We start from the raw sequence: 20,091 nt of genomic DNA, 5'->3' as shown, positions 1-20,091 counted from the left end.
CTTACAGCAGTACTGCACACAATCCATGGACAGGAGATCTAACACTGTGCTTTCTCCTGAATAAATGTGATCCATTAGTAAGCATGCCTCAGATGCAAACTACCAATAGACAGCACTGTCACATTTTAGAGAGTTTTGCCATTTTCTACATCTACCTTCTTAAAAACAAAAACAAAAATGGTGTGACATGATTGTAAACATCTTCTGATCATCCCAGTGCTATGCTTGCAAATGTTGAATCTACAACCTCAATTCTAATCATGTACAATACATTCACAAACAGAATTTTTCTTGTGTTTTTTAAAAGGCAATAGGTTAAAAAAACCTGAAAACTGGATTCCATCCCAAGCACACATATTAATACAAGTATTATCCTCTATCTCCAGTCTTTCACCCTGAAAAATATACCTGAGTTTTAGCAGTTAATGAAAGTTTCAAGTCCTTCAAAAACTTTCCTTCAACCCTGAATGAAATAAACTCTCTGATCAGAAACAAAGCCCTAATTTGAGACCCCCCTCTCTTGATTCACTGTGGCATTGTTTGTGATAGCCATACTGCTGGCTCAGACTCAGGACAATTCCACCGTCAACTGAGGCACTGTGTTGCACAGGACCACGGAAGCCAGACGATGCTAGGAAAGAAGGTAAGAAATAGAAAGGATGGTCCCTTTGTCCATGTCTATTCATATATGGCTCTATCTTCTGTGTATTCTTCCTTCCTTAGATTAGCTCTAGAAAAGATAAGTGAAAGCAATTAGTACAAGTTTCAGAAAGATTAAAAAACATAAAAAATTTAAAAAAGGATACTAGGTAATATCACAAATCTGTGAATGGGTTTGACTTGTCTGGTTTTGGTTCTTAAAACAGTAACTTCAGGAGCATATGAGGACACCGTTACAGACTTCCTTTATAGGGGGTGCAAACAGCAGTGTTGAGTTTAGTGCCGTCCCATCTCTTTGGAGGGGAAGATGCTAACCTGGCTCCCCATTTGCATATTTCCAACAAAAGAGCTTCAGTAAATATACTCAGGTATTTAAGGTGGATATCCTAAAAACAGTCCCTACCAATCTCTGGTATAAAATTATATTGTTTATTATTATTATTTTTTAAAAAATAAAAAAAATATTGTTAATGTACAATCTAGTTGGCTTTCAGATCAACAATTTCAGATAAATCTAACATGGCGTTAAATTATTTTATACTAATTTAACTCAAAGTCCTTGACAAATCACACAGCAGCAAAATCATCAGCCCTGGAAAGAAATATGTTGAGAATGGCCAAATGGCAAAATTTTTATTGATTCAATAGCAAGCTGGACAACTGTAATTCAAGTCTTGCTTTTATCAGCAACTTACCAAGTTTCTCTAGGCATGCCACAAGCTCACTCTTTCTGTCTGCCTTAGCTTTACTCTAAAAATTATAACTATAAGGATTCTAATAATAGGCTGCCTTACAAATTTGCTATGTGGATTATCAAGAAGCATTGTGAATAACCGGAAATGCAATATCAGCTCTAAGAATTACTGTTCCTCAGTAGGATGTGGAGGATGGATAAGCAAAGAACACTGGCAGCGTATGCCAAGAGTAGATAATCCCAGCAGGGTCACATAAGGTATGAAAGGCACCTCAGCTGCCCAGTTCAACAAGCAGGTGCTTATGCTGAGTTGCAATGATACAGAAGATGCCAGGCAATGATAATACTAATACTAATACTAATTTCATACTCCGCAATAGTAAATCACTCCTGTACTTTACCAAGAAAACACACATGGATAGAAAATATGTTTAACGATATGACCCAAAATTAGGGGCTCCTCAGTTTGGATGGCAACATGCTACTGAGGAAGGGCTGAGGACCTTTCATAGTACTAATGGTGTTGAGGAGGAGGAGGCTAGATTAAAACCTTTGGCATGTCTATTTGCCATGCCAGATATTGCCATGCAAGGAAAGAAAATCCAAAGTGGCAAAGAAAAGAATTACAGTGGGAAATTGAACATAAGAAGCATGAACATAGAAAAGAGAAAGATAATGTGAATCAACTATATGGGGGCATCTTAGGCATCAGTGAACTGAGATGGACTGGAATCGCATCATTTATCATTTTACAACAAACCAACAAGTACAATGTTTTTAATTTCTAGTTTTAGGACATGCGAAGAGATCACATTTTAGGTCGTATTTTTGCAGACATACTGAACATTCATAAAAGAGCTCACAAACTTTTAATCACCACTGGATATGCTGGCCAAGAGTCAACAGTAACTTGATGATACATTCAATGAATCACAGATCATCTAGAAAACATGTTATTTACTAGAACAATGACTTTAGCAAAAATGCATGCAAGTTGACCTTTACTCCCCACTTAAGATAACTAGAAATCTCAGATCTTTCATAAAGAGACACTGTCTTCTAAATACGATTGTTTATTTGTACTTACTTGATCGAGAGGCAATGCTGGTGGTTTTCGTGGTTGCAGCTCTTCCAAAATTGGAGTTGATGTAGGCACCTTTGGGAATGGAGTTTGTGGCTGATGCATGTGTACCCTGAAATCACAGAAAACAGAAAGAAGTACTGTATATGTGGTTGCTATAGTTCTTTCTCTGCATAGTATAGTACCTTTTCATAAGTATCTTTAATCCAAAAATAATTAAGGCACAGTCATGTGTTAAGATTTCCTGCAGAGGAGAGAGATTCACCCGTTTGATCACTCAAACGTACTTAGTGGTTCCACTGCAACTTCTGAGGACAGTCTCAGTAAACAGTGTTGTATCAGTATGACTTTGTATCCTGGCAGCTTGTGCTGCAAGCTGCCACAAGGCTCCATTTTGTCTCCAATGTTATTTAACATCCCAAACAAAGCCCAAGAAGGCCATTAGAGTTCTGGAGCTAGACTGTCATGGTTCCAATGAATGAGACAAATCAAACAGATTGCAGGCATATTATTTATCTAAAAAGTCTTAGTAATGAAACGAAACATTGGCACTCATGGAGGGATGCCAGAATCTGAAATCTCCTCCTCCCAAAACCATCATAACACACACACAATCCCCGCCCTTATCTACATGTCATAAATCACATTATCCAATTAGTTTTACATATGAGGTTTCACTTCCCATTCTGTACATGGCTTTCTGCAATCTTATCACAACTTTCGGGTGATTCCTCCCTCACAAATGAAGCAATTGAAATAACAGGCTGTCTCTTATATTGTCGGTGCAAAAACATGTCAAAATGTTGAAAACCCATCTTACTTCTTCATAAGACAGACTATATTTCTGAAGCAAAATATGAACACACTTATAGAATAAATGAGGACCAATAAATTGAATTTAACAATTCAAGTCCTACGATGGCCTTAAATAGGAACTGGGAAATTTACTTACTGTACATGAGCTTGCAATTCCTGAGAAAGAATTGGTATGTGAGTCCCAAGTTGTTGTTGTTAAATTGCAACTGAGTGTTTAAGTGACCTCTATACATGTAGTCCTCAACTTCTGACCACAATAGGGACCAGAAAATTTGTTGTTAAGCGGTGTGGCCATTAAGTGAGGCATCATGTGGCTTCCGGTTTGTGCACGCGGCACTTCCGGATGCTCAAGAACAGTCCGCTTCCTGCCGTCCGTTCTTTCTTTTTTGGAGGACCCTGAAAAGGGTCGAAAATCACTCTGGAGGGGCGATTACTGCGAGGAGGCCTTCCCTGCGATCACGGAAGGGCGACATCCCTCCACTCAAATCTGGGACAATCTCCTTTGGCCCGAAAAAGAAGAGACCGGCCATAAAGATGGCCAATCACTAAGCCACTCCCTGCCGAAAGGCAAAAGCACTACCTAGCACTAAGAAGCAATCTGGAGGACCTGGGTGAGACTTTACCTTTCCTATTCCCTTAATCATTTCTTTCCCCATTTTTTGAAAAAATGGCGAATATCTACTCTGGGAACAAATCTTAAAGCCTCAAAGCCTTAAAAGAAACTCAAGTATTCAAATTTTTGAATATTCCAATAATTCGTGATGTTGTTCTTTTATATGCGTTTCTTGCAAACAGATTATATCCAAATTCAATTTCCGTAATTTCCTAAAAATCTTGTTTCTTTTAATTGGGGAATTCAGTCCATTTATGTTTACTGAGAAAATTCCATTTTCTTTCTCCATTTCCATTTATTTATATTTCGGTCTAGTAGATCTAGTAGTCCTTTGTTCTCTGGCAAGTCCTCCATCCTCGCCCTTTTGGTCGTCTTCCTCTCTCTGTTCTTCTGTTTGTGCAGTTGCTCCTTGGATCCTCTCTTCTGTTTGTTTCTGCTCGTTACTCTTCCCTTGGCTTAGTTTCACTCCTTCATCTAAGATTGACCTGTTCTTCACTTCAAAATCTTCTGCTTTCCAAATTAAGTCCAGTCTATATCTTGTATTATTCCAGTTTATTAAGATGCCTTCCAGAATCAGCCATCTGAAATTTATACCATTGGCAATCAGCTTCGTGGTCAAAAAGTGATACTGTCTTCGTGTGTCTCTAATTCTCTTGGGTAACTGCTTTAAAACCACAATTTCCTTATTTTTATATTGTATTGGTTCATCTCTAACTTTCCGTAGTACTTCATCTCTTGTTGTCTTCTTTATAAATCGTACATGTACTTCTCTTGGCAGTTTATTTCTTCTTGCGTAGCTTGAATTGATGCGAAATACGTCATCTACCTCTAGCTAAATTTCTCCTCGATCTGCCTTCAGAGCCTCCTCCAGGATGTCAATAATCACCTCTGCTATGTTTTCTTCTCTATCCTCAGGGGTATTTTGAAATCTTAAATAATGTTCCACTTTTTCCATCTCTAAGGTCTTGATTGCATTCTCTAATTTTTCATTTTCTTGTAATAACATTTTTATCTTTTTATCATTCTCATCTGTTTTTTCTTCGATTTTGTGTATTTTCTGTTGATTTTTCTTCATAAACCTAGTAATATTTGATGAAGTCATTTTACAGCTTACAATCTAGAGCCAAAACAACATCTGTTTAGATTTAGCCAAATTCAATAAAAGTAGCTTTGAATCTCAATCTCACAGCAAGGCACTCTTATCATTTGTAGGTGTTCTTTGTCAAGGTGTTACTTCAATCCACAACAATTTTTTCAATTCTCACAATATATCAAAATTTTCATTTTTCTTTTGGCACTAGATGTCCTCCTTGGCTTATTTATCAATGTCCGATTTTTAGCAGAGTCTCTCCCCCTCTTTATAATTACTCGCCGCTTTTGACTTTAATCCTTCTGGGGGTCTTTAATTTTCAGTCCTTTCCCATCAGGGGCATAACATTTATAATCCTCAAGGAGAAGGAAAGAGAAAATCTTGCTTACCCAGCTTCAGCACGCAGTTGAAATGTCGCTGATTTTAGTCCTTTTCTTTCCTGCTGGAGACGACTATGGCTGCTAGGTCTTGGCAGCCTTTTCCTTCGTTTTTCCAGAGGGTCCTACAGTTCGCTCCAATAAGGTGCCCCCTGATCTGAGCTCCTGAAGTATCCCTCCTCCTTCATTGCCCCTCCAGGGCAACTTTCTGACCCTTTAAGGGTCACTAGACGAAGAAAAAACAAGCTGGAAAGCCAAGCACTGGCTTTTCCCAGTTGTCCCACTGGCTGCCAAACAGGAACGGTGGGAAAAAAACAACAAATATCTACTCTGGGAACAAATCTTAAAGCCTCAAAACCTTAAAGGAAACTCAAGTAATTCAGCAAAGAAATTAAGCAATTTCATTTGTATTTACCGTAGTTTCCGGCGTATAAGACTACTTTTTAACCGATAAAAATCTTCTCAAAAGTCAGGGGTCGTCTTATACGCTGGGTGCTGAAAATTTAGGGACAGGGCTGGCTGGAAAACCTGGAGCGGATTTCCCATTTAGTCTGCGCAGGGAAAGCAGGACCAATTGGAGTAGAAGCTGCAGTCTGTGATTTTTTACAGGCTGGGGTCTGGGCGTCTTTCCTTCTAAAGTTGAAGACCAGCTGTAGTATATCCCAACTTGAAAGGCAGGTGGGGAAGGCAGAAGTCAGAGCAGCGGCTTAGCTCTAAGGACACATTTGACTCAGGAACTGGGCGGGCTGGCTGGAAAACCTGGAGCGGATCTCCCATTTGGTCTTTTTTTTTTAAATCCCATTTACATCCTGCCCTTCTCCGAAGACTCAGGGTGGCTTAAAATTTAAAGCACAAATCAATGTGCTTAGCAATAGCCTTCATTCTGTGTATATGCCTGTTTATTAGGGCTTTCACCACCACCCCCAGCAGCATTATTACAAAGTCAGCTTATTGCCCCCAACAATCTGGGTCCTCATTTTACCTACCTTGGAAGGATGGAAAGCTGAGTCAACCTTGAGCCTGGTGGGATGCGAACCTGCACTAATTGCAGGCAGCTTGTGTAACTTAAGGCTCTGCGCAGGGAAAGCTTTAGAGTGAATTAGGAAAAGTGAAAAAGTGAATTAGGAAAATAGGGAATGGTTGCTGGAATCAGGGGCTGCCACAAAGAAGAGGGAGTCAAGCTATTCTCCAAAGCACCTGCATCCAGTTTTGGTCACCACGATGTAAAAAAGATGTCGAGACTCTAGAAAGGGTACAGAGAAGAGCAACAAAGATGATTGGGGAACTGGAGGCTAAAACATACAGGGAACGGTTGCTGGAATTGGGTATGTGTAGTTTAATGAAGAGAAGGGTGAGGGGTGACATGATAGCAGTGTTCCAATATTTCAGGGGCTGCCACAAAGAAGAGGGAGCCAAGCTATTCTCCAAAGCACCTGAAAGCAGGACAAGAAGCAACAGATGGAAACTAGTCAAGGAGAGAAGCAACCTAGAACTAAGGAGAAACTTCCTGACAGTTAGAACAATTAACCAGTGGAACAACCTGCCTCCAGAAGTGGTGAATGCTCCAACACTGGAAGTTTTTAAGAAGAGACTGGACAGCCATTTGTCTGAAATGGTATAGGCTTTCCTGCCTTAGCAGGGGGTTGGACTAGATGACCTCCAAGGTCCCCTCCATCATCATCTTCTTCTTCTTCTTCTTCTTCTTCTTCTTCTTCTTCTTCTTCTTCTTCTTCTTCTTCTTCTTTTTCTTTTTCTTTTCTTCTTCTTCTTCTTATTATTATTATTATTATAGTTTAATCCACTTGCACTGTTTTATGTTTACATGCTTGATGACAAACAGCCTTATGTTTATAAGTGACAGTTTTCCTACTAAGCACCTGCATGTCATAAGCATTTGAATTAAAATTACCATATTAAAATCAAATCTGATGTTTTTTAATTTTTATTTGGTGTGCGTTGGAAGAGGGGTAGTCTTATACGGCGAGTATAGCCCAAACCCTATAATTTAACAGGAAATGTAGGGGGTCGTCTTATACGCCCAGTCATCTTATACGCCGGAAAATACGGTACTAAAAAGCTCCTATTTTTTGCTGGGGATCCACTATCCTATTTTTTCTCTAAGCTGTGAATTAAGGGGAAAAAATGGACTAATGCTACAAAAGTTCTATATTAATTTGGGAAAAAAGGAAAGTTTTTACATTGCATTCTATATGTTATTGATGACACCTTCTGGCGAAACTTGGTACAGCAAGTAAATTTCTTTTTTCTGTTGTGAGAGCTGACAGAATAACAGAGCTGTCCTTGACATTATTTTTAAAGATAAGTGTGGGTACACCTGGCAATGAAAACAACAATAACGAAATGGATGAATATATCCCACCACTTGACTATAAACTGATACTAGATACGATTTTGGCAATGACAGAGCAAATTAAAGCCAAACTGCAAAAAAAATCTGACAATTTAAAGCCACCAAATCAAATTTTGACTTTAAATGAGGAAAAGATAATCCAAAACCAAATAGAAGAAGTGGAAACTAACACTAAAATAGGAGATTTCAAAGAACAACAAATGCAACCTACAGAAAACCTTAAAGTCCAAACTTCAATGGTAACTACAAAACTTACAACTCAAAAAGCAACAGCACCAATACTAAAGAGTGAAGGCATTAAAGGCCTTCAAATATACTATATTGAGAATTCAACTAATCAAATGACAACCATAACACCAGCTACTACTTTCTACCTAACCCAGATAGAATTGGAAGAAGAAAAAGACTTGACTGATCTAATGACAACTATATTACGTCAATCATTAAAAACTGAATTATTAAAGTAAAACTACAATGGTTACAAAGGGGACACTTTCCTTGCAAAATTGACATTTGGATATGCTCCCTGGATTCAAATAAGAGGTATAGGAAGAAAGGGAGATACATTTGAGAATGTAAAGATGCCAAAAGGGAAGCCTGATTGGCACAAAAGGAAGGCAAGTTAGATTTAAAAAACTGAACTTGTTTCTTTTTTGGGATTCCTAAAGATAGAGTATAAAAATACTTTTCAATAGATTAAGGGGAATCTCTAAAAAATATAACTGATTTTACATTTAGATTTTAGATCCGTAAGGAAAAACAAAAGTAAGCTTTTAGAATATAATTCTGAACTATAATAGAATTTGGAATGATATATCAAAAGATAGTATTTTAACAATTGATGTACAATTAAGACGACTTATACAGTAGAATATATTAGTTGTTACTTTTGAACTATATTATAGAATCTAGAATTTTATATACAAAAGATAGTATTTTAATAATTGTTGAATGGTTAAGATAAAAAATATCTAATAATTGGTGATCTGTTAAGATGAAAACTAGATTTTAATGGTAAAACATAAGAATGTTTTGTAATGAACAATGTAAGTTTTGTAGACAAGAGAATTATTCTTTACTGAAATAGGGAATTGCGGGTTACCCAAAAATTAAGCTTTCTTTTGTATATTATAGGCTATTCTAGAATATTTTATTGCAATTAGATAAAATTTAAAAACAGGATATTGATATGTATTAGTGAAAATATATTGAAAATTTTGTTAATTGACTAGGTTACAACTAGAAATGTATTAACTTGACTATTTTGACTATGTGATAACTAAGGGAATTAGAGAGGGAATCGCTGTTGATGCAACCTGAACTATTTACAACCTGTTATTTGTTACTTTGACTACCCAACCACCGTATTGCTTCACAAATACATGTATATGTAAATATTAAAAATCAATAAAACTTGTATATATATAAAAAAGTGAGGCATCATGTAAACGCTTTCAATTTTACAACTTTTTTTTGCCGTGGTCGTTAGGCGACACATTATGTGACTGCAACTTCTGACCTCCTGCTTGTGACGATGCCTATAATTACATTGTTTAGTTCCTTTTAAAGACTTATCTCTTAACAAGGCTTTCCCTGTATGAATATTTTTGGCTTTATTTTTGTTTTGTTTTGTTTCTCTCACCTTTTAAATTATGTTTGAAAAAAATACTGCTTTAACTTACTGGCAGCATTTTAATAATTTATTATAAATAACTGACATTTTAAACAATGACAGTTGATATAAAACTGTATTTAATAACAACACAATTCCACACTTACCCTGGTGTTCTGTACATATCTGTACATTGCCCTCCCAGGCTACTTCCACATCCTGCTTGTTCCATCATTAAGGCTTGAAAGTGCCCAACATTCTCATCTTGGCAACGGTACAGAGGTCCTTCATGAGCAAGACCATTGGATTGATTGGTAGCTTGATGATGTGACAAGTGAGCATTCACTGTTGACCCATAACCTCTGGCCTGGAAGTGGGTGGTTGGATGTCGGGATGCATACGGTGACCCTGTCTGCAGCATGATGCCATGGGGTGGGAAAGGGCCAAATCCAAATGCAGAAGAACTCACAGGTGGCCCATACAAATACTCTCCTGCTGCAACTGACCTTTGCCTCTTGGTGGTGGCATTATGGTTGTCCAGATCAAGGAATTCTTTGGGACTCTCAGGCCTTTCTTGGGGCTCCTCTGCTTTCTCAGATTCAAGGGACAGTTCTTGTCTGTTGGTTGAATCCTCTTTGGTGCCTGCTACGTCTATTTGATTCGGGGAAGCCAAAGTGGCACTAAGCACTTCACAGTTTTGCATGCCACCGCCCACTGTCCCTCTGCCTGAGAAAGGTGGTCTGGCCATAGGGGATTGGGCAGGTGAATGCCCAGTGGGGCTTGATGGGTGAGGGAAAGGCTTCTGCCAGTCTGAATAGCCTTGTGGACAAGTATAGTAAGGAGGCTGCTGGTAGTGAGGATAAGGAGGCGGCTGAGGATGGTAAGGGTATGGCGCTGCCTGGTGAGAACGATAGTGAGGATAAGTGCCATGGGAACTGTTGCTAGCATGAAAGCCCCTGGCAGAAAAACGCGAATGAGACATTGAAAGGGGTTTTGCTCCCATTATAGCACTAAACCCCTGAAATCCTGAACTGATGTGGTATTGTGTGGCTGAATTTGGATATTCCATGTTGGACATATAAAGAGGGGCAAATTGGCTAGAAGTGCCCCCTATTGGATTCCCATCTACACTAGCAGGAGTACTTGTGCTCTGTCCCATGCAAGGCACAGTTGCTTCTAGAAGGTTTTCACCTCCAGTGCAACAAGGCTTTTCTATGACATTAGCAGGTACAGCTTTCCCTTCACTATCAGCGGCTGACCCTTCACCTGCAGCATCATTTTCGGTCATTGGTCCTCTCTCCATAACTGTTACGATGTCACCTAGACAACTCTGAGATGCAGAACCTGTGTAGTTATTCTCCGCTGGCCATGTGTTCTTGTTTTGTGTTGCTTTTGAGCTGTTCTTAGTGTCAGAATGCTTTCCCTCCCCTTCCTGTGTTAAATTCTGCCGGGAAGAGTCCATTTGCAATGGGACTTTAGAATGAGGTAGCAGCTTCGGGTATATCTCTTCTGGAAGACACTCAGTTTTCTGATTCATTTCTGCTGGAAGTTCTAATGCACAAAGAAAACAGAGGCAGTTTAGAGGAAAAGATAGAATTCAAACTTATTTCATCGTATCAACTGACAATTCTAGCATATATCTATCTATCTATCTATCTATCTATCTATCTATCTATCTATCTATCTATCTATATCTATATCTATATCTATATCTATCTATATATCTATATCTATATCTATATCTATCTATATATCTATATCTATATCTATATCTATATCTATATCTATATCTATATCTATCTATCTATCTATCTATCTATCTATCTATCTATCTATCTATCTATCTTTGGTCATTCGGGTTTTTTCCCCGCGTAGAATTAAAGGTGTGGGAGCAATGTTTCGACGGAATCCCATCCGTCATCATCAGGCTGGTGGCTTCAGCTTCCTTCTTCTGGGAGAAGCAGAAGAAGGAAGCTGAAGCCACCAGCCTGATGATGACGGATAGGATTCTGTCGAAACGTTGCTCCCACACCTTTAATTCTACGCGGGGAAAAACCCGATGACCAAAGATCCACATACAAACACCCGCGAAAACCTCAGAAAACATATACATATATATACATATATATACATATATATACATATATACATATACATATACATATATATACACACACACACACACACACACATACGTTTCTGAGGCACAATATTAATTTAGGAATTAATAAAATTCACAATTTGTTTAGGAAGTGAATTTACAAACTCTTCCAGTTTATTCTCAATGTGCGCACATACAATGCTACACCACAATAAAGAGGGGCAGGAAAATTGAATGTGAATCTGCCTTAGTGGATATCAGAACCAAAAATGTATTTCCAATTCTTTAGTTAACACCACATTTGCATGTTTTCTGAGTGTCATACTGTCACCAGTTGTAGAAAGTTGTAAGTAGAACAAGAATATAATTGGAATATAACTGAAGGAAATCGCCTAAATTTCCTTCACAACAGCTGGTAAAAAGGAAAAGTCTTATACAAATCTTACCCAAATTATGCCCTTCCAGCTCAATTCACCTCAATCCAATGGGGAATTAGTAACATATTAATATCCAATCAGTACTTATGCATGGCAAAGCATCAAAGCTGAAGAAAATCCAAACACCAAGGACAATAGCAGTTTCTAAATAGGCCCAGCACATTGTATAACAGAGCTAGTACCCCCAAAAGAGCATGTGGTGGGTCACTATTTAGCCACAGTGAAACAAGAATATATAATTACCTTGATTGTTCTCTGAATTAATTGTCTGGCTGCCATCTTCAGAATTCCCATTCCTTAATACTGGTTTTGGAAGCTGAATATTAGCAGTTGCTGCATGAGTTAATTGTGGGAATGGTCCAGATAAATGTGAGGAAGGAGGCTGATGTGGATGATAAGGCACACCGGGTGGGCATACCCGGGAGGACAGCTGCTGCATGGCAATCATCTCTGGACTGTCCATCATAGAATCCCCACCCTGGGATCCTCTCTGAATCTGAGAGATAGACCCAAATAACGAGGCAGGAAGCTGCTGCTGTATTCTTTGACTGGCGCCTTTTCCTGGATGGCGGATATATCCTGAGGGTGGAACTCCATGAGGTAGGAAATTAGACTGCTCAGACCATTGATTTGAGGGCAAGGGTTGTCTCACGGTCCGAGGGTCCATTATGTGGCTCAAAGCATGGGGCAATATAGGAGAGCAAGGGCCCACGGGAGATTTCTTATCTATTCCCAGGGCTATCTGATTTGCTGCATCATGGTTTCCATTCCATACAGCAGGATATTTATAGGATCTGTATATATGGCCAGGGGGAAGCTCTGGGGTCTCTCCTTGTCTCATAGGAGGTCCATTGTGTCTTGAAGAAATAAATCTGGGCTGGAATCGCCCAGAAGAATACATATTGGCATCTGATGGTGGGCCACTCATTCGACCAAGTTGTAAAGATGAAGAATGTGCTCCTACTGTGGAAACATGCATTGGTGCAGCACATCCTTGCTTCTCTGGAGCTGGAAGCCGAGGTCCTCTATGATCATTCAGACCAACTGGAGGCTGGAAAGAAATATCATTCTTATCATGGACATATTACGCAATGAATTTAAAACACAGACATCTCCCAAAAAACATAAGCATAGATTGTGCCTGTTATACTCAGTACTACGCAAGGGATAGTTGTATATTGCCCTGCTTACAAAACTTTAAGTAACTTATATATTAGCCTGAATTTTAGAGTAGCTAATGTATCCATACATACTCAAGCAGTAGTTGTTACCAAAAAGAATGATAATATTCTTTACATAGATCTATCTTTAAAAATAGTGTAGAAACCTCAAAGTGCAAATTTTCAGCTGCCCAGGTTTTCCTGGGGTCAGGAAAACTGAAAGGTTAGTATCGTGCATTGGCCATTAATACATTTCCAAGCTTGATTAAGCATCAGTGTTAAATTTTAATTGGTTTGAAATCAAATTACCTTAGACGCAACCATTACTGAAGTGAACTTCAATGTATACTTTTAATCCAGTAAGTATGTCCATGAGTAAAATCAACCTTTGCATTTAACTTAATTATTACAACCGGGATTCCCCCAGAAGGTTAAAAAAAATTAAGAATTTGAAACCTTTAAAATTATAAGCAAAGCTTCCAGAATCAGAGAGGATAAAGAAACCCCAATCAATGGATAGAATACAGTTTGCACAGCGCCCTTTTTCATCTACCTCAGAAACCCTAGTGCCACCCATTTCTCACAGCAATAATATTTTTCTATTTTTAAATGCAGAGCAGGTGGAGATAGACAATTATGCAGCATCATAATTTGCAATGGACTCATTTCTACCCATCCAACCTGCATAGGTTTGGAAATAACCATTACTGCGTCTTCCAAATCTAACTTGGAGGAATCTAGGCATGCATATGCATGCACTGTGTGTATGAGTCTGAGAATGAATAAGGTGGTCTACTATTAAACCTGCCCAATTTTGTGCAAGTCCCTGAGAAGATTCCATTACATAAGTAAACTCCATAGACTGAAAAAATAGCCCCCGTCCATCCTACATACACCTTGCAAAATCTTCCTATCCTTCATCCTCCCGCCCTTTGTACATTTATTTCAGTAAGACATTTAAACTCAGAACACTTTAGAAAAAAGAAACAGATCTACAAACAGTATAAAACTGAATAAAATTAGATCAGTGCTACGTATTCACATTTATTGTAGCAATTTTAAAACTAGTGTTAAGATCAAGTCAATGTTCAATAATTAACTAAAAAAGCCAGTATAATATGAATGAACAATCAACAAAAGGTTCTGCCCAGTCTCAAAATTCTATCTTTATTAACAAATCAAGCAAAGCTAAGTGCATTGAAAACTTATACTAAGAGAGACCCAAACTTTGTATGTCCTTAGGGTTTATTGTCTGACTTGCCTTCACACACTCATCTCAAAATCTTGTAAAAATACAGAAATACACAATTATTATAAAACCAGCAAGGCAGCAACATTAGCAATGTCGTCATTCTCACTTGTAAACATAAAGTAGGTAATTACGTATCAGAGACTTACATGTAATCTTTACATGTTCAGACAGAAGCTGGGTTCACATGTTTCTTACCTGTATGGCAAAGTGCTGGTGCTGCTGACCTGGCTCCCCAGGATGTGGTTCTGGTACTCGGCGTGATCCATACGGTTTTGCTGGATCAGATCCATGCAGAGTGTCAAATGTTCCGGGGATAGGTGGCCTCTGAACAGGAAAATAAAATTGTGAGATTTGACAGGGATCTCCTTGACAGGAGATAGAATAGACGCAGGAAAAAAATGATTACTGGTTGAAATAGATGCATTTCATCTTAAAATATATATATTTTCTGGTGCTTCAGCTGCTGTTACCTACAATTTCTTCTTCCATTCTTCCAAAGTAATAAAGATTGTCTCAATTTTAGATAGAGCATGGGGTGATGGGGATCCAATTGTATGAGCCCTTTTTTTAAAAAAAAAAAAAACTCAGTTTACAAGGCTCATGCTGAGGAGGAATAATTTACCACCTTATTCAAAAGCATAACTGATCCTTGTATTAACGACTAAATTAGACATTTCACGTCCAATCGAATGTATTAGCGATCTAGACTGTAACTGAATTACACAGAAGGTAGTCTTTCTCATTTATTGAACTATTTGAAGCAACATAGTCTGTTGCAACAGGCCTGAAATATATTTCTTTGAAAGTGGGTATAAAAAAATCCATGAAATGACTATACAAGATAGTCTTTTTTGTTCAAAGTCGGATACCTAATCTTTCATTGATACTTAATCATTAATTGTTAAGACTGATATTTATACTTTTCAGGAGGAAGGAAGGAATGAAGGAATAAGGAATGGAAATACTATTGTAGAAGACTGGAGTATAAAGGACAATATAACAAGCAAATGGAAAAACTGAAGCTAACATGGGGTGCCTAATATTATTTCCTCTGTGCAAAGCGCATTTTCTCCTCTAGTAAGAGACTTACTATGTGCCCAGAATGGGATACACAACTGGGCATTCCACCAGAGCGATGTGAATGCAGAAAGCCTCGGCCATTAGAAGATGCCATCTTTCCAGACATTTGAACTGAATGGCCACTTGAATCTTCTGCTGAGGAAGAGAAGGATAAGGAGGAAGAAAGGGGAACATGATGTTTTGCTTTATGAGGTGGAAGTTTTCCTCCATTTTGTACATGTGGCTGTTTTCTGCCAGATCCTTCGGAATCTCTGGATCGAGTCCAAACATTTCCCGGACTGGAACGTATAGTCCGACGGCTTCTTTTCTCACGCTTCACATCCTCTCTGATCCAGAACTCATCATCTGTGTCTCCATCTTCTCCAGGAAAGTGCTTCATCATTGCCCGATGAAAGCACCTTTCTAAGTTATAGGCCATTTTAGTATATTCTGTATTTTAAAAAGTAAATGAACAGACACATGGGTACAAGTTTCTTGGTGTTGACATTTCTTTTCTAATTAGATATTACATTCAGAATCTAGATAATTCTCTATTTGTGCTATTAACTGGGAGGAAAAATAAAGACCAACACAATTAGGAATAAATGGAATTTATAATGGCCAGAGTATACACATTTATTACCATCACAGTTCCCAATCTCTTTTGTAATGGTAAGTTACTTGTTTCCTATTTCTACTTCACTTTCTGTCACACTATTCATATCGTAGATATCAGCTAAAGAGAAAAGAAACACTTTTGGAAATAGCCTATTTATATAATGTATGTACAAAATGCATATTTTATTTTTTCATATATTTATTGTGAATGATTATCTATGAGAGGTTTGAAAATATATGGGTGTTTTCCAACTTACAGGCATCCAAGTGAGATAATTTGTATTTCTATGCTCTTACCACTATTTTCACCATTGTATTTAATGCAGTTCCTGAACATAGTTTTCATATCACCCAGAAATTCCTCCTTGGTGTAGTATTGGCCTCCATTTAGCTTTTTCTCCATACTGGAAATATCCATAGGAGCCTGAAAATATCACAATAGGGAAATATATACATCTTCATATTTTATCAGATTATTATCATGGCAGATTCTATGCTATACGTTTATAAGAAAATGTATTGTTTACCTTAATGATCTGGTAGTAATTTGGAGCATATGATTCATCAACTGGCTCTAGGAATGGCCAGGAGTCCTTGTGAGCTTTTACAACATCTAACACTGTCATGAAATAAAATGGAATAATGTGTTATTCATTCAAACAGGAAATCCACATTTTATGAATAAGCAGTTTTTGAAAAGCTTAAACCTGGATTTGGAGCTGACCTTTGTACATGGCAGTGAATTCATCATCCAATTCAAAGCTGTAAAAATGAAATGCAAAAATAAATACAAAAAACCCCTCATCTTTGTCAACTTGATAAAAACCTTAAGCATTAAATATTCAACTGCAGCAACTACAATTGCCCTTTCAATGGAAATGATTCCATTCATTGTCTATAACTTTCCTTCTTGTCTCTTCTTTTTCTTAATTAAATATTTGGGTAAGACCATAAACCATGAAAAAGGAAAAACACATAATCAAATAAGATTATGATTAGTAAAATACAAATAAGTAAACTGGGTGTTTTAGTCTAAAATATCATGGAACTTACAGTTGTTTAGCATAAAAGGTAAAGGTAAAGGGTCCCCCGCACATGCGTGGTAGTCGTTTCCGACTCTAGGGGCTGGTGCTCATCTCCGTTTCAAAGCCGAAGAGCCAGCGCTTGTCCGAGGACGTCTCCGTGGTCATGTGGCCGGCATGACTAGACGCCAAAGGCGCACGGAACGCTGTTACCTTCCAACCATAGTGGCCCCTATTTTTCTACTTGCATTTTTACGTGCTTTCGAACTGCTAGGTTGGCAGAAACTGGAACGAGTAACAGGCGCTCACTCTGTTACGCGGCACTCGGGATTCGACCCGCCAAACTGCTGACCTTCTGATCGACAAGCTCAGCGTCCTAACCCACTGAGGCACCGTGTCCCTTTGTGTTTAGCATATCCTTAGTTAAAAGTTTAAGACATTTTTTTACTGTCTCCAACATAAGAAATGATAATTGCTTTATAGATGGAGATTATATATTTGTATTTACAGAGGTTATACATTTGCATTTGTATTTAATTTACTTACAAGTCCTTCGTCTTCTCCTCCTTAACTGGTGAACTGAGATCTAAGTGGGAAAGCTCAAGGGGAAGCTCCTTTCCCTGGGCTAGCAGCCATGCCCTCTCTTCTCGAAGTTTCCTTCTCTTGGCTCGTTCTGCTCGTGGAAAAGAAGAGTCATTACACTCCTAAAGAAACTCTCTTGCACAAAATGTAGGATTAACAGTAACTTTCCTTCTTTTTTTATTCCTATAGAAAAAAAGTATACATATAGCAAAAATGCTAGGTAGGCTATTTTAAATTTCTCGGTGTGGAATAAAGCAATATTTTAAAAGAACAAAAGAAAGTAAATGTAGGAAAAAGGATTAAAACTGGATGATTTGTCTTAGGTGGTTAAAAAAAAAGTTCAAATACTTGACTTCTGGTGGGCAATGAATCCTATTTTGATCTTACCACTGCTATAACTGAGAAAGGTCCCCATAAAAATCTCTTGAATATAGCAGTGAGTAATAAAATAGGACAGTGAGGCCAACAACGTAAGAAAGTATACCCTTGAGCGAAGATCGGTATACTCTTTCTATCTGGGATGGTCGTCCTCTTCTACCGAGCGCGCAGCTTCGGGAGGGACGCACATGGAGCAGTGAGGGAGGAAGGGGACACCCGCCTAGGCCAGCCAGATCAGCCGAATCAACCCTAGCGATCAATGGGGTGACAGATGTCGCAGCCAGATCGCCCTCACATCCAACGTAATAAAGTAAAGAAGCTGAGAGTCTGTTTAGTCTTTCACCTTCACACCTCACAACTTTAGCGTGATTGAAAGTCTACTTTCTTCCACTCATGACAGATGTTTTCAAGCTTTTTTTTTTAAAAAAAAATGCATGTTTTATTTCAGTAAGCTGATCCACATGCCTTCAACAGCCTTGACTTTTTCCTCCATTTCTCGTTTCCTCTCCTCCTTCAGCATTTGTTCCTGTTCCTTTTTCTGAACTGCCAAAAGGATCTGACGTTCTTCCTCTTCTTCTTGACGTCTCTGCTTCTCCATTCTACTAAACACGACTGGGGTCATCTGAAGAAAGTCACGAATCTATTTAGTTATTTTATGCCTGTTTTGTTGCTGTCCAAAGAAGTGATGGTGAGGTGTATAGTTCTCTCAATGTTATGAAAATAAAACTGTAAGAAGGTTAGATATTAATATGCCAAGATGAGTTCTAAAGTACCTCAAAGCCACTTTTGCCCATGCACTCAAAAATGCAAACCCAATATCCCACTGATCCTTTCTGTCACTAAAGGCAGTTGGAGTTGGTATAACAGTTTCAATAGTACCTCAGAAAAATTAGCAGATTTCAGTGATCCATAATTTGAAAATGAGTTAAAGACAGCAGGGTTTTTGAAAATAGGGCAGAAATTTCAAGTACTATATTCAGAATGTGGTAACGAATGTATGGCCTGGGTACAGGTATTATTTACCACAGTAGGTCACCAGCAAATTGATGGTTTTGAATGGTAGAGATCTTTAGAGTTTGGGTCTTGATATATTTTTCCTTTATGCATCCACTCATACCTGAAGCATTCTTATGATTTCCTTGCCAAATGGGATGGCCATCCTAAAAGGCCTTTTCAGTGGGCCTTTTGCTGTATTTATAGAAAATAGTCTACAGAGATCCCATTTGTAACAAAATTTAAATGTGTTTTTTATCATTTTCTTTGGTCTTTTAAATGATGCAATGGGTAAATGAAATTGTAGTTATATGTTTTTAATTCCTTTCATCTGCTGTTGTTATTCTGCTTGAACTGCTCTTATTTTTTTTAAAAGAGTGCTATATATTAATCCATTCTATTTATTTTTCTTTAAATTTACTGTTTTGTCTTTTGGGGTGGTCTATACAAAGCATAAACTCAAATACTTTGGCCACCTAATGAGAAGGAAGGACTCACTGGAGAAGAGCCTAATGCTGGGAAAGATTGAGGGCAAGAGAAGAAGGGGACAACAGAGAATGAGGTGGCTGGATGGAGTCACTGAAGCAGTAGGTGTGAACTTAAATGGACTCCAGAAGATGGTAGAGGACAGGAAGGCCTGGAGGAACATTGTTCATGGGGTTGCGATGGGTCGGACATGACTTGGCAGCTAACAACAACAACATACAAAGCTTACACAAAACCTATTGTACTGGACATTCCCACTCTAAAAAGATCTCTTACCTCTGGATGTATTGGCTTGATGTTTTTACTATCAGATGTCCACCTGGGAGTAAACTCTGTCTGCTGCAGACGCTTCTCCTAAGAGGCAGTAAAGTTAATACCAGATCAGCAAAGTCTCTGCTATAGTTTATTAGAGAATTCTAGAGTATAGAAATAACTTCAAAATTCAATCCTTTTCTATCAGAAATGACAAGATTTCTGAAAACAGATGAAGAGCAAAATCCAAAATACCACTGGTTTAAAATGCTGCTAGAATTGGCAAATATCTTCCACAGCTAATGTGCACCAAGATACCCTGCAATCTAGCCACATGTGGTTAGACAGGTCTTTTTGCCTACCTACTGTCAGAACCCTGTCTTTCTATGGGCATGGGGATTCCTGTTCTTTTTTGGGTTCTGCCATTCTTCTGGTGG

The 20,091-nt window shown here is 38.3% G+C and overlaps 1 protein-coding gene across 1 annotated transcript in view; it reads right to left on the bottom strand.

The window, feature by feature from the left end:
• Positions 1-414: 414 nt before the first annotated feature.
• Positions 415-20,091, bottom strand: part of CECR2 (CECR2 histone acetyl-lysine reader) — a gene marked incomplete at its 5' end in the record, with an annotated part of 99,874 nt that continues 80,197 nt past the window's right edge. Inside the window, 12 exons of the mRNA XM_083365390.1 lie at positions 415-730; positions 2,442-2,547; positions 9,482-10,865; positions 12,096-12,903; positions 14,460-14,588; positions 15,355-15,773; positions 16,239-16,365; positions 16,469-16,560; positions 16,666-16,703; positions 17,510-17,636; positions 18,389-18,545; positions 19,679-19,756. Coding sequence (XP_083221516.1) covers positions 725-730; positions 2,442-2,547; positions 9,482-10,865; positions 12,096-12,903; positions 14,460-14,588; positions 15,355-15,773; positions 16,239-16,365; positions 16,469-16,560; positions 16,666-16,703; positions 17,510-17,636; positions 18,389-18,545; positions 19,679-19,756 — 3,471 coding nt within the window. The 3' untranslated portion in view covers positions 415-724. The remainder of the gene's footprint in view (positions 731-2,441; positions 2,548-9,481; positions 10,866-12,095; positions 12,904-14,459; positions 14,589-15,354; positions 15,774-16,238; positions 16,366-16,468; positions 16,561-16,665; positions 16,704-17,509; positions 17,637-18,388; positions 18,546-19,678; positions 19,757-20,091) is intronic.

The sequence above is a fragment of the Vipera ursinii genome (genome assembly GCF_947247035.1).
Source record: "Vipera ursinii genome assembly, chromosome: 6".
Lineage (NCBI taxonomy): Eukaryota > Metazoa > Chordata > Lepidosauria > Squamata > Viperidae > Vipera > Vipera ursinii.
The sequence above is the reverse complement of the archived record's forward strand: the minus strand, read 5'-3'. Positions and strand labels throughout refer to the sequence as shown.